The following is a 15038-nucleotide window of genomic DNA, read 5'->3' as shown; positions in this document are numbered from 1 at the left end:
CTGTGCTCTGAACCCAGCTTCCTAACTGGCATATGCGGAAAAATAATTTCACTGTGCTGTAAGGTACATGTGACAAATAATAAAATGTCTTTTTGTTTTTGTTTTTTTAAGGGGCCTGTTCAAGCGCTCAACAGTTGCAACTTTACAGTGCTGGGCTTGAACCCCTGACCTTCCAATCAGAAACCCAGAGCCATAACTATTTGAGTCATCAAGGCCCTTATGTAAGTTGCTCTGGATAACGGTGTCTGCCAAATGTCATAATTGTAAATCTGTTCATTTTTACTACAAAAAGATTACATATTAGAAATGGCATGTTAACCTTTTTACTTACCACATTCGAGAATTCTGTAGTGAGGCAAACTGTGGCATGATGATGATGGATACTTAATGATAGAAACCTTTGCTTTTTTTGGAGAGTCATTTTGTTATCATGACATTTTGTGGAGTTTTGCTGAGCCAGGACACAGCTGGAGACCGCATGTTAAATCATCAGCGTGACCTCAGATATTACTGCAGAGATTAGCCAACAGTTTCTGGCTAGGCATCTTAGTTTGAACTTCCCCTGACTTGGAATGAACTTCCCCTGGCTGTCTGAAGAGCTGAGTCACTGGCTGGATTATGGAGATGAGTTAAGACCTAGCACTTCCGTACGCACTTATTTCATTTATTTGAAGACGCTTTCACTTGTGTTTGCTGTTCCTGACGTACTAGACTCCCTTTAACAGTGGTTTAGCTTTACGGTATTCCTCGTCTGTGGAAAGGTTGTAAATGTGAAACATAATGTCATCTAAACGTTTAATTGCAGTCATGTTAACAGCTCGCAATTAACTCTTTTTTCCTCACAAACATCCTGTACTGACCTGGTGTTTGGTTCAAGTACAGGTTTGTCTGTGTGTGTGTGTGTGTGTGGTGTGTGTGTTACAACTGTTTTGTAAACTCTGGAGGTCATTTTCAACCTTGAAGTTAACGAGTGAGGTGATGATTCATTCAGCTGATTGTTTTTACCTTTGTGTGGCTTATTTCATCATTCACAATTTCATTATTCATGATTTACACTTATTTGCAAGTTTTTTTTAATTTAATATTTTATGATGTCATTAAAACTGATCTCATCATAATCCCATTGCTCTTATTATTTCCTTTTCTTTTGTTTTGTTTTTCTTCTATTGTGCCCTTTTATATTTAGCCCTCATGTTTTTGCACCTGGATGGAAAGTCTCTGCATAATACATTGTGCCCGCCCACACACGGGCACACACACACACACACACACACACACACAGAAGCATGACCTATAGTTGTTTGTGTTTCACAAACTTCAGACACAATGAATCATATATGATCCAGGGATTTTCTTACAACTTTCATTCCTGTGTGTGCGTGTGTGTGTGTGTGGTGTCGTTGCAGCAAAACGTCACAAGTTTAAAAAGCACACGAAAAACCCTGAGGGCAACCCGGGAGAGCCCGCCTAAATGCCTGTGGGAACTAGTGGAGGGAGGGTCACGTGTCAACGTCTAAGTTCCATACATGGAGCCCCGGTGCAAGCCGAGAGCCCATATATGGCGTTTCCGCCCGTGACGTCGCTTCCTTACACGGAAAAGAGGGCGGTGCTGCAGCGGTACAAATAACAGCTCGGCACTTCCGCCTCCTCTGTTAGAGAATAACAGACACAGCTGCTGAAGTTTTTAAAAAAGCGACATAACATGATGAAATCAGCGCAGAGGGTTTATTTAACGCAATAACCGAAGAAGAAAAAAAACAACAACAGTCCGTTAATAGCCTGTTTTTAAGGAGGCTATTAGTTTATGTACTTTATATGTCAATTGCTTAGATTATTTTTTTGTATGTATTTATTTATTACAACCTAGTAATTTTAGCAACATTCAATAAAATAAAATTGCGGAAAAATATTCATTGGGAATATATATATATATAAATTTTTTACACCTATAATAATTCATTTGGTTGATATCAATAATCATAATATAATGGGAGTTATCGGAGAGCCGGTAGAGATCTCAAGCGAAGAGCTCGTGCAGATGCTCGTGACCCCGGAGAGCAGCGGCTCGCGCCTGCTGCTGCTGGACTGCCGGCCGTTCCTGGCCTTCTCGCGCGCGCACATCTGCCGCGCGCACAACGCCGCGTGGAACTCGCTCTTGCGGCGCAGGTGCAGCCGGGGCACGGAGTCCGGCGCGCGCCTCGACTGCCTGCTGGCCGACCGGTCTCTGCCGGCGCGCGTGCGCAGCGGCGACTTCAGTAGCATCGTGGTGCTGGACGAGAAGAGCCGCGCGCTCGGGGAGCTCGAGCGCGAGAGCCTGGCCGCGCTGCTGCTGCGCGCGCTCCAGAGAGAGGTGCACGCAGGTGCATCGCGAATCTGCTTCCTGCAAGGTAACTATCGGTCATATAGTTAATATATATAATACAATATATTTCATAATAATCAATTATTTAAATGTGTTTATAAAGTCATATTATATATTAATGAACCACAAGGTAACATTCGGAATCTGCATTACATACAGATAGTTTATGAATATAAGGAAAAGCAATACATTTATTATTATTATTATTATTATTATTATTATTATTATGCATCATTGTTGGTTAAGTGTAGGGTAATGTTTAACACAATATAAATCTATTAACGAGTCATATTATATCTTAATCAACCACAAGCTAACAATTAAAATCACATTAAATATAGCTAGTTTATTGATACATATAAAAACAAAACATTTATTATTATTATATTATTATTTTATTATTAAGCTTTATTGTGCTTTATTCTAAGTTAAGAGTGCATGTTAATGTGTAAATTCATATACATGTGTTTATGAGCCATATTATATACTGTATTAATCGACCGCAAGGTCCACAAGGACAACAATCAAAATCTACATTTAATATTGCTAGCTTATTAATACATGTTAACAAACAATAATACATATTAATACAAACAATACATTTATTATTACACTTATCACTTAAGAGGGCATGTTATTGTTTAATCACCATTATCCTTTTTTTTTTTTTTTACAAAACATAAAAATTTTAATCATATTACACTTTATTTAAAAAAATTTAAACCCTTGATGGTGAAATTGTGATAGTGAAATCTAAATATATTGATGTTTACTCATAATGTTCCAATTTCTTTGTCCAAAATAAAACAATTTGGCATTTCCATATCCCTCTTAGAACTGTCTTTCAACATTGCAAAATATCAACAGTAAACCTGGCATCTAAGTTTATACCAGTATCTAACTTCAGTTAAACTTATTGGTCTCGACATCAGTAATGTTTTCGGATTAACAAAGAAACCAACACAATTCATAGCTGATTAATTCTGCTTTTTATCACTGTTGTTTAGTCAAATCTGTCAGTAATATTGTATTACAACTGTACAATATACTGATTACGCTCAATATTAAACTTTGCAGTACTGATATATCACCTACTGCTTTAATCTGAGGGCAAATTAAATTAAATAATAAAAAACATCCTTAATAATGCATGTATGGTAAATGTATTTAAGTAGTGAAAGTAAAATAAAATGGGCAACGGTTTCTCTTTCAGTTAATATGGACTGTAAATACACACAGTTGCTCAACTCCGAAAAGTAAACAAGGTGTTAGAGAACGACAGCAGAGCCAAAAGCAGATGTACTTTACGGATATGAAAGTGGCATAATGTTTTAGTTTGGTCAAAATATTCCAGAGTGGTGTTGATCCATCATTCAGCAGTGATGATAAAATATTCTGTAACAGAAAAAAAATCATCCGATCATGAGTTTACTCTGTAAAAAAACAATAAAAAGAACACTTTATTGTAAAGTTTGTATTGTCATACATAACTTGTGTTTCCTCATTATAAATGCATTAATATTTGTGAATTTATTTACCAACAGGTGGATTCGATGGCTTTGTAGCGCTCTACCCTGAGCTGTGTATCAGTGCACCAGGTGTTTGTGGAAATCAGGCAACGCTGAGCGAATCCGAGCCGAGAGTCTCCGGCAGAACGACACCTCTTTATGACCAGGTACAAAAAAACATTCATTTTTAATATGATTTATAATAATTATAACTATAAAAGAAAAAAAAACAGGAAAAAGGAAAGTATCGAGTATTACATTAAAATTTTTGTTGTAAGTGACCACATTTTAAGCCCCTTTTTAGGTTTAAGAAAGACAAAATGTGGTCAGATTTACAATTTGCCTAGAAAAAAAAATAGAAGCCAATTATTAATTAACCAAATGACTGATTTATAATTTATTATTAAGGACTTATAAAATAAAATGAAACTGAAGTTTTAATGCAAAAAAAAAGTTTAGTATTAAACATCTTGTTGTTTTATCGTATAATGGCATAAAAACAGGCAATCAGCTTTCTTTATGTAAACGCAGTAAACGTAGCACCAGTAAAAAGTTGTAGGGTTTCCAGTTTGCATATTCATATTAAAAATGGCGTCCAATTTTGTTTCTTGTTTGCATTTTTATAGAATTTGGAATGTTTTGAACATTTATCTATCCAATATCCAAAAATAAATAAATAAATAAATAAAACATCTCATGCTGTATGTGTGTTGTTGGTTTGCAGGGTGGTCCTGTAGAGATCTTGCCCTTTCTGTTCCTGGGCAGTGCGCATCACTCGTCTCAGAGGGAACTTCTGCAGCGCTGCGGCATCACGGCCGTCCTTAACGTCTCTTCCTCCTGCCCGAATCTGTTCGAAAACGAACTGAACTACATGACCCTGAGGGTGGAGGACAGCATGGCAGCGGATATCCGGGTGCTTTTCCCTCAGGCCATCCACTTCATCGGTAAACTACAGTTTTATGATTTTACATCCTATTCTTTTTTTTTTTTTTACTCACAGTTTCTGTTTTTATTTAGCTTTTGGGAAAATTAATATCAACAGTAAAAATTAATAAATAAATAAAAGACTATAAAAAATATATTTATGATGTTGAAGGAGCCCTATTCTTGGGGTGTCAAAACCTTTGCACTCAATTGTGTAATCTTACTGAGGTTTTCATCGTAATTTTCGATAAAACTATAACCGTTTTCGCCACCTGTTTCCAGATTCGGTCAAGGAAAGCGGTGGTCGAGTTCTGGTCCACTGCCAAGCTGGCATCTCTCGCTCCGCCACCATCTGCTTGGCGTATCTGATCCACGCCCGCCGCGTGCGCCTGAACGAGGCCTTCGAGTTTGTGAAGCGCAGGCGACAAGTCATTTCCCCAAACCTGGCTTTCATGGGTCAGCTCCTGCAGTTCGAGACGGACGTTCTGTGCCCTTACACGGTTCTAGACACAAAGAACGGCGCCACCACGTTTCAGTACCTCTGCTCAGACAACACAGACCTTTCATGAATTTTATGGTGCTCCAAAGAGGCCACAGTACAATAACTGGGACTCTTCATACTGTGACATGTGGCTTTGATTTCTTTTCTTTCTTTTTTTTTTGGTTTACAATCCATCATACACATTTATTCACAGGATAATCCACTCTGTGAGCCAAAACAATGTGTATTTATTTATTTATTTAGTGCACTAAGGAACCACCTGCACTAGACTCTGCACTATTTTATTGTGTGTATTTTTTAGAAATACCATCTGAGAACACGATTTATTACTATATTCATAACCATCAAACTCATCAGCACATAATACTAATGCATATGAAGATGAATAAAGCTTTTGCTTAAATATTAGGTTGGCAGAAACTTTCAGTAAGGTGAACGCCAACGTTTGGGAAAATATTTATCTCTAGGTAGACTTGAGTGATATGGCAAAAATATCATATCACTACAATATAATACATGACAATATTGAGAAACCAGTCCAGACAAAACTTTATTACTAGCCATGGTCCATAAGGATGTCCCCAGAGGTACATGGTTAGTGTTTTAGAGGTGCTTATGATACTTGTGATCAGTGATATGATTGGATTGCAAATTGGATATTAATAATATAATGACTGAATCAATAATGGCTGAAAAATATTTATATATACACCCCAATCCTGGGTGGACAAAACAGTGTTTAAATATCTTCTTATAAGTTGTCACATTGATTATGTGGCCATTGTGTTCTCACCCCTCAGCTCAACATCATGTAACAACCTGAGAAACCTTTGGCACACCATCTTCTGTGATAGAAATAACAACGTTATTAACTCTTTTAAAGATTTATGGTGTAATAAAATTTTTTTTTAAAAAAAACCTTGCTTTGTAGATAAACAAGGTCTTTCATGGCGGTGATGGTGATTTAACAGAGCGCCCCCAAACCTCCAGTACAGTTCTATACAGAACTACAAAGTTCTGGATTTGGATTTTGAAAAACTTTAGAGCTATTTAGCTATCTCACTGATATTAGCAGTTTTCCAGGCCACTACAAACTAGTCAAGATCTCCGCATGGTTGCCATCTTCTTCGTTCTTCACCTGAAGATCATCCATCTCCGCCTTATATTGCATCATTCACTGAGATTGGACCATGCTTGGTTTATTTGCAAATCAATCTAACTCAGGGAGTGACCAAAGAATTGTGATCCCAGATTTCCAACCGATATTTTTTTATATATATTTAATAATATATTTTTCTATTTAATGTTACTGATTCACAAGTGGTTATGAAGAATTTTACATATAATTTATGAATATATATATATATATATATATATATATATATATATAGTGTCCCATGCTGTAAATACTGTCAATAATTTAAACACTGCACTTTATTTGTAAATAATTTATTATTAATTGTTAATATTATTGACTATGTAATGTATAAGCTGAAGTATCCAGTTATTCATTAAAAGATTTTGTCACAATGCAAATTAAAAGTGTTTTTTTTTATTATTATTATTACTTAGTTATCCAGTATATACTGTAGACTCTCTCATCGGTACACCTTTATAGTGCTGGTTTGGACCAACTTTTGCCTTCAGAGCTGCCAAAATGTTTCTTGGCATCAATTCATTCCAAGAAGGTGTTGAAACATTCCTTTGGGATTTTGGTCCATATTGACATCACATGATTACCCAGTTGCACTGTAAACCCTAATGCTCAAAGTAATTAAACATATTGAGTACTGGTAACTTAAATAATTACAGTTAGTTTAAATGAATAGACCTTGATGAGTATTTAAAACTTTTTTTTGGTATTTATGAGTTTGTAGAAATGACACTTTTCGAGTTTGCTGAACAAACGTGATATTTTAAGCATCTGTAAGTACCTAAGTAACAGTAACCGTCACCTTAAAGTTCCACCAACTTAAAATCTTTCAGACTAACGGTTTTGTGTCTGACGGTGGCTCAGTGGTAGGTGTTTCGCCTTCCATGTGAAAGGCCCGGGGTTAATTACCCAACAACTGGATGAAGTGCCTGTCCCAAGCCCAGATAAAATGGGAGGTTGTGTCAGGCGTAAAACCTGTGCCAAGCTTGTGTGCGGACCGGATTGTCTGCTGTAGCGACCCATTGCTGGAAGCAGCCGAAAGACCAACGACAATTGATTTAATTTGCACCAACAAAAAAAAAAAAAGATAATTGCTATTAAATAGTATGAGTTAGGCTACTCTGACCCATCTGAATGTCACTGCAGAAATTGAGACTCATCAGACCAGGCAACGTTTTTCATGGTGAGCTCATGCTAAATGTAGCTTCAGTTTCCTGTTTATAGCTGACAGGAGTGGCCTCTGGTGTGGTCTTCTGCTGCTGTAGCACATTTGCTTCAAGGTTGCGCATTTAGAGATGCTCTTCGGCATACCTGGGTTGTAACGAGATATTACTTGAGTCATTCTTGCTATTCTTCTCTGACCTGTGGCATCAACGAGGCATTTTTTCGCCCAGTGGATACTTTCTCTCTTTCGCATCATTCTCTGTAAACCCTAGAGGCGGTTGTGAGTAAAAATCCCAGCTGATATTGAAAGACTTAGAACCGCCAGTATGACACCAACAACCATCCCATGTGTAAAGTCACTTAAATCACCTCCACTCTACTGCTCGACTGAACTTCAGCAGATCGTCTTGATCATATCTACGTACATGTTAATAAGCAGTTGAACAGGTGTACCTAATGAAGTGGCCGGTGAGGGTACGAGATTATATAGGCTACAGCATATGCACATGCTGACCTCCTGGTAACCCCTTTGTAACTTTTCAAAATTAAACTTTCAAATTCAAGAAAATGAAGCATTTGAAATGCAATAATAAAATATGTTATTTATGATAAAGTGTTTGTGCTGACTTTGCTCTTAAAAGAGTAACAGAATTGTTACTAGAATTAGAACATAGAATATAAGGATATTCTAATAATAATTATTAGCAAAAAGCACAAGAAATCTAACCAAACCTGAACCAAACAGGACCTACATCTACTTTCCGTCATCCCATGATCAATTAGGAAATTAGGGTGATGGAACGTCCTGTTCAACATGTGACTTGTGGAATATTCCAAATGATTCACAAGGTGTTCGGTGTGGAAAGAGACGTTGTAAATGGATTCACAAGTGCTGTAGATTTGGCATGTTTAAAAAGTTATTTATCTGAAACATGCATGTGGTGAGGACTTTCCTGTAGAGGAAAACCTACCTTGCAGTTAGTCCTCGATAGCCGTATACGTCTCGGTGATGATGACACGACGGTGGGAAAAGGAAAAACTGATCATACTGTACTGTATAAGAAAACCGGGAAGGTAAAATGGCCCGAATGGTGGGTTAGTGTGGACAGAATGAGAGGACTGTACACTTGACCTTTATGAATTTCATTTAGTTCCAGCAGAGCAAAGTGCAGGGTAAAATTCTAAACTATGGCCTCTTGGTGTCACTGTTTACTTGTTTACCTTTTTATTTCTAAGCCTCAGAAATAAATTCATCTTTAAGCAAAAACATGATATGTTTAATATTTTGTTCTGTTTGGCTGAACTGCTAATGTTCTCTTGGACTGTGACACACTATTATACTTGTGCAAAAGAAGGTACACATTAGTAAGACTTCTCTCATTCTTATACACCCAGGATATTCACAAGACATTCCCTAAGACATCCTCATACAGTACGATCTCACGAAGTCCTTAAGAATGGTTGTTTGTCCAATCAGATTAAAATGCAACAGAAAATTTCTACCAGCATGTGAAGTGATTAGCACTGCGGCCTCGCACCTCCAGGGTCAAGGGTTTGACAAAAAGATTAGGCTATTAGGAATTTCCAGATTTTCCATAGTGTAGATAGTGTTTGCGTATTTGTGCCCTGTAATGAATTGTTACCCCATCTAGGGAGTACCCCACCTTGTGCCCCATGTCCCCTGGGAAGGGCCCATCCTCCCACGACCCTAGAGAGGACACTCCTTATAGAGAATGAGTGGATGAGTCTTGTAGCCTCGGTGTTATCAAGCTAGAACGTAGCACAGCAACAAAACAGGGCAAAGTTTTTTTTCAAAAACAACGAAAGTTTAAGATCATCTTAAATGAGAGAGAAAGAGAGAGTGCTCGAATACCACTATACCACTTTATCCTGTATACAGAGTCGCGCGGAAACTCAAGTCTAAGGGAACACCAATTATCCCAATCTGCATTTCTATGGAGTGGAGGAAACCAGAGTACCCTAAGGAAACCCACCGAGCACGGAGAGTACATGCAAACTCCATGCACACAGACCCCGAGGTGGGAATCGAACTCAGTACCTGAAGGTGCAAGACAACAGTGCTAACCACTAAGCCACCTATAATCTCATTAGATAATCAAATTTTTTTTTTTTTTATTTGTGTGTAATGTCTGTGTAACTGTCACCTTAGACATTCAGGGTTGAGAGTTCAAATCTTGCCTCTAGTCTGGTGAACCTCTGTGAGGCTTTCTGTGACCATACACAGGGTGTTGAATGGATGTTGACAATTATTTAGATAGATAGATAGATAGATAGATAGATAGATAGATAGATAGATAGATAGATAGATAGATAGATAGATAGATAGAAAGTCAGCCAGATAGATAGATAGATAGATAGATAGATAGATAGATAGAAAGTCAGCCAGATAGATAGATAGATAGATAGATAGATAGATAGATAGATAGATAGAAAGTCAGCCAGATAGATAGATAGATAGATAGATAGATAGATAGACAGACAGACAGACAGACAGACAGACAGATAGATAGATAGATAGATAGATAGATAGATAGATAGATAGAAAGTCAGCCAGATAGATAGATAGATAGATAGATAGATAGATAGATAGATAGATAGAAAGTCAGCCAGATAGATAGATAGATAGATAGATAGATAGATAGATAGATAGATAGATAGATAGATAGATAGATAGAAAGTCAGCCAGATAGATAGATAGATAGATAGATAGATAGATAGATAGATAGAAAGTCAGCCAGATAGATAGATAGATAGACAGATAGATAGATAGATAGACAGACAGACAGACAGACAGATAGATAGATAGATAGATAGATAGATAGATAGATAGACAGATAGATAGATAGATAAATAGATAGATAGATAGATAGATAGATAGAAAGTCAGCCAGATAGATAGATAGATAGATAGATAGATAGATAGATAGATAGATAGATAGATAGATAGATAGTCAGCCAGACAGATAGATAGATAGATAGATAGATAGATAGATAGATAGATAGTCAGCCAGACAGATAGATAGATAGATAGATAGATAGATAGATAGATAGATAGATAGATAGATAGATAGATAGATAGATAGATAGATAGATAGATAGTCAGCCAGACAGATAGATAGATAGATAGATAGATAGATAGATAGATAGATAGATAGATAGAAAGTCAGCCAGATAGACAGATAGATAGATAGATAGATAGATAGATAGATAGATAGATAGATAGATAGATAGATAGATAGATAGATAGATAGTCAGCCAGACTCTCTCTGAAAAGTGTAAATGTGATTGTGTTTACTGTAAACAGTCCCTAACAGTTACCTTACTGATAATCACCATTGAATAATGCCAGGCAAAATCCTCATTAAAAGCACCTAACCATGTGAAGTCCCTACAAAACACAAGGGTTTGAACCATTTTTGCAGTTAATATGTTCCACTAGATGGCAGAAGACACCACAGATTTTCCAGCTCACGCTGCGCCTCATTAAACACACCTAATTGTACTTAACAAACCTGGAGTGAATTTGATGTTAGAAGGAAGAAGGACAACAGGACCCTTGGTTCACCTGGGATCCTCCAGGACTCGAATTCTTACACTATCTTCTAAAAGCTAGGCAGCAAACTGAAATGGACCTGAGACTGCCAGGCACCACATCACATTGCTGCACCTCTGCAGAACAACCTCCACAGGGCCAATCTCTCATTTTTAAAAGCAAAAGAAAATGTCCACACACCACAGCAGCGGCAATGGAATGTGTCCAGACTGCCACATTTCATTTCGCGTTCTTAATAACACACTGCTACTATTTCTCATCATGACTTTTCTCATGTTTTATTCGCATACAGAGTACAGAGCGGTTTGAGAGGTCAGACGATGTGTGATCGCAGTCCTGAATGCAATACAAAGCACAGGTTTCTTTTAATATTAATTTGATGGTACATGCATCATGTGATCTAAACCTAATAACTGATGAAGGTTTGAAGTTTTGTCTTACAGCATAAGTTTAAAATTCTAAATATTTATGTGAAAATTGTTTACATGCAAATTATTTGTTTGGAGGGCAAAAGAGCAAAATATTAAATGCACTGATTTAAACCGAGTTCTGACAACGTTACAGTGCTAGACTTCAACTATAATAGCTAAACTAGTAAATTTAGAACTGTTATACTTTGGTATTGCGATTATTAATTCAGTACTACAAAAGTAAGTCCGGTACTGTAAGAATTCATTCAGAAACGTAAGGGCCATTTCAGCACTGTAAAAAAAAACAACAACCTCAGAATTGTAAAAACTCACTACTGAATGTATTAATTCAGTACTACTAAATTAGCATTTTTTTTCATTGTATCTCTTTCAGTACTAACAGTCAATTCAGCACCGTACGAGTCCATTCAAAGCTGTAAGCTGTTATTCAACATTCATTCAGCACTTAAAATCTAATGTCAGTACAGTAGATTCATTCAGTACTCACGGTGTTAAATCATCGTACAATTCCACTCACTTAAACTTAATCCATGACTGTACTGTATGTGTTAATTCATAACCTAAAAAATTCGGCATCATAAGTATGCCGTTAGAACTACAGCATATACTAGATACTGTAACTATATGCAATAATCCAGAATTGTAAGAATCGATTCAGCACTTAGGCATTAATTGAGCACTCCAAGTGATAATTCAGTATTCTAAAAGTTAACATGCCTCTGTAGATGTTAATTCAGTACCCTAGGTCTTATTTCAGTACTGTGTGGGCAGGTTCAGGAGTTCCTGTGTTAATTCATTATTGTAAAATCAGTGCAGCACTATACAGTATGAAGGCATTAATTCAGTACTCTAGGGCTTATCTCAGCATTTAGTGAGTTCATTTTAAACGCTAGATGGTACTTTACAGAGCACAATGAGACCTAGTACTCTAGGTCTTATTTCAGCAGCATAGATAAATAATTCAGTATTGTAGGAGTTGACAAGTTTGCTCTGGATTGTGGCACTTAATGTACCACCTTACTTGTTTACTCTACTTTGGGGGAATTAATTAAGCTCTCATCGTGAGGATTTTGCACAGTAAGTGTGATTTTTCCGCACTGTTAATACAAGTGGTGAGATTTTAGGAGCGTAGGATGCAATTAAATATTGTTGAGTGTTGAGCGACACTTTTGGAAGTTATCTCAGCATGTCAGTTATATTGTGACAAAATAGGTTCTGTAGTCCAGTCCTGTATGGTGTCTCTCTGTAGGAGTTAATTCAGCGCCACAGGAGTTAATTTATACAGTACCTGCTGAGAATTTATTTATTTTCTAAGCGAATGCATTTAGGTAGAATATTATTTCTGCACACGCAGCAAACTCTCAACAAAAAAAAAAATGCATATTAAGCGTGTATGTGTGAACTATTCGCTATGGTGATACCGCTGTGTTTTGGACAAATGGGAAAACAAATATGTTTGCTAGGAGTAGAACATAAAAGGTCAGAGGTCACATCCTGCATTGGCGGGATGCGACTCTTAATCAGGCAGGAAGTGCGGAGGAATGCAAGAATGAAGCGCTTTAATGCTCACTTCAGCTGACAGAGGCGTTGAGGTCTTTATGAGACACATTACAGTGAAAGGAAAGGCACATGAAGTCAAACCTGTCTAATTAAGGTTCAGAATCCTAAAGCAGACAGGAATGCAAACAACTCAGTGTATAATCACATTTCAAATGCAATGAGTAATAGGACTACAAATCATATGGAAAAATAGATCTTATGGAAATCATATGGAAATCATATGGAAAAATGATGTACAACAATAATGTAAAACATACAGTAATGCTTCATTTCACATCTGGGGTCCATGTTATGTTAACACTATAGAACAGAATTGATTGATGAATAAAATTGAAGGTTTAATTTTTTTCCCACTTTCCTAGAAATTATGAACACTATTAGAGTGCGATGATTCATGAATGTTCCGCGTCTCTTCTACGAATTAGAATTCCACCACCATTATTAGATTTGATTAATCTTCATTACACATTAATTAGCCAAACCAGGTCCCATTTGTAATGGAACACAAACGTGTGTTTGACTGTAATTACAATTCCCAGAGTGATTTTTTTTTTTTTTGCTGAATTGCAAAGCTACTGTAGCACATGGACACACTGACACACATGAAAATATTTTCTAAGGTCATAATAAACCACCCATGAAATTGAAGACAAGTTGAGGCAGAATTAAATGATCAGGAGAAAAAAAAACGTTAACAGACGGATGTGATATCTGTCAACTGTTCATTCCTAACCTGCAACCGAATTCAAATCTTGGAGAATCTTGTTTAAACAAGGCTTGCTGTGACTTGTTCTGTCTTTCTTCGCAAAGAGATTAATCTGATTAGATTATAATGTGTTAAACACAATAAAGTCCAACACGGAGGCAGAATCGGCCTGGATTTGATTGATTTCTTTTTCACTTACCCACAAAGTCACCAGCATGTCAAAGGAAGTACTGCTGGGAAACAAACTGACGCTTCACTCAAATTCGTGTAAATTTTCCGACGAGGCTTTGCGACGCCGTGGGTGAGATTCAACAAAGCTGTCATGGAGTCGGTCAGACACTATGGGCTGATAAGTAAGAAAAAGGAAAAAAAAAATCACACTCTGAGTCATTATGCTGCGGTTCTGGGAAAGTGGATCCGGGATGTAGCATTATATAAAGACGTAGACATGCAAACACCCTATAGGAGTACAAGTTTACTTTTACAAAGTGAAATCACAGCATGAGTCCTTCATGGAATGGCAGCACTTAGAGGTCGCCTTGCACCTCCAGGATCATGTTTTTCTTTTTTTTTTTGTGTGTACAGAACCACATCTGCTGAGAAAAAAAAACATTTTGTTACCAAAGTGCAAGACAAAACTAATCTCCTAACAGAGGCTGTGTTAGACTCAATCATTGTCATGGGGGGTGGGCGGGGGGAAATGGGGGGTTGGAGCCTATCCCAGGAGACTTAGGGCACGAGGCGGGGTACACCCTGAACGGGGTGCTGATCTATCGTAGGGGAAACACCCTCATTCACACAACCACGGCTGAATTCGGGAACGCCAATTAGCCTTATCTGCATGTCTTTGGACTGTCGGAGGAAACCGGAGTACCTGGAGGAAAACCCACCAAGCGCTGGGAGAACATGCAAACTCCATGCAAAACACAAAAGCGAAATTTTGGTAAATATTTAAATCTTACAAAAAATTTCAATCACAGTTTAAAAAAAATAAAAAAAAATAAAAAATCAATGTACTCTTTATTTCTATTGTGAACCATGAGGAGAACTGGCAACCCATTACTAAAAACTCATTGGATTTGGGGATTTAAAAGAAAACTGGCAATCTGGCAACCCGGGGCAGGCGCGCTCATATAAGCAGCAGCGCTCTGGTGC

General features: G+C 37.3%; 1 protein-coding gene across 1 annotated transcript; it reads left to right on the top strand.

The window, feature by feature from the left end:
* The first annotated feature begins 1669 nt into the window (after positions 1 to 1669).
* On the top strand, positions 1670 to 6178 carry dusp2 (dual specificity phosphatase 2). Its single transcript, XM_053504983.1, has 4 exons — positions 1670 to 2387; positions 3907 to 4037; positions 4595 to 4814; positions 5077 to 6178. The coding sequence occupies exons 1-4, from the start codon at positions 1988 to 1990 to the stop codon at positions 5361 to 5363; spliced, it is 1038 nt and encodes a 345-aa protein (XP_053360958.1). The 5' UTR covers positions 1670 to 1987; the 3' UTR covers positions 5364 to 6178.
* Positions 6179 to 15038: the final 8860 nt, after the last annotated feature.

This window comes from Clarias gariepinus, chromosome 9 (genome assembly GCF_024256425.1).
Source record: "Clarias gariepinus isolate MV-2021 ecotype Netherlands chromosome 9, CGAR_prim_01v2, whole genome shotgun sequence".
Classification (NCBI taxonomy): Eukaryota; Metazoa; Chordata; class Actinopteri; order Siluriformes; family Clariidae; genus Clarias; species Clarias gariepinus.
This window is presented reverse-complemented; position numbering and strand designations above follow the sequence as displayed.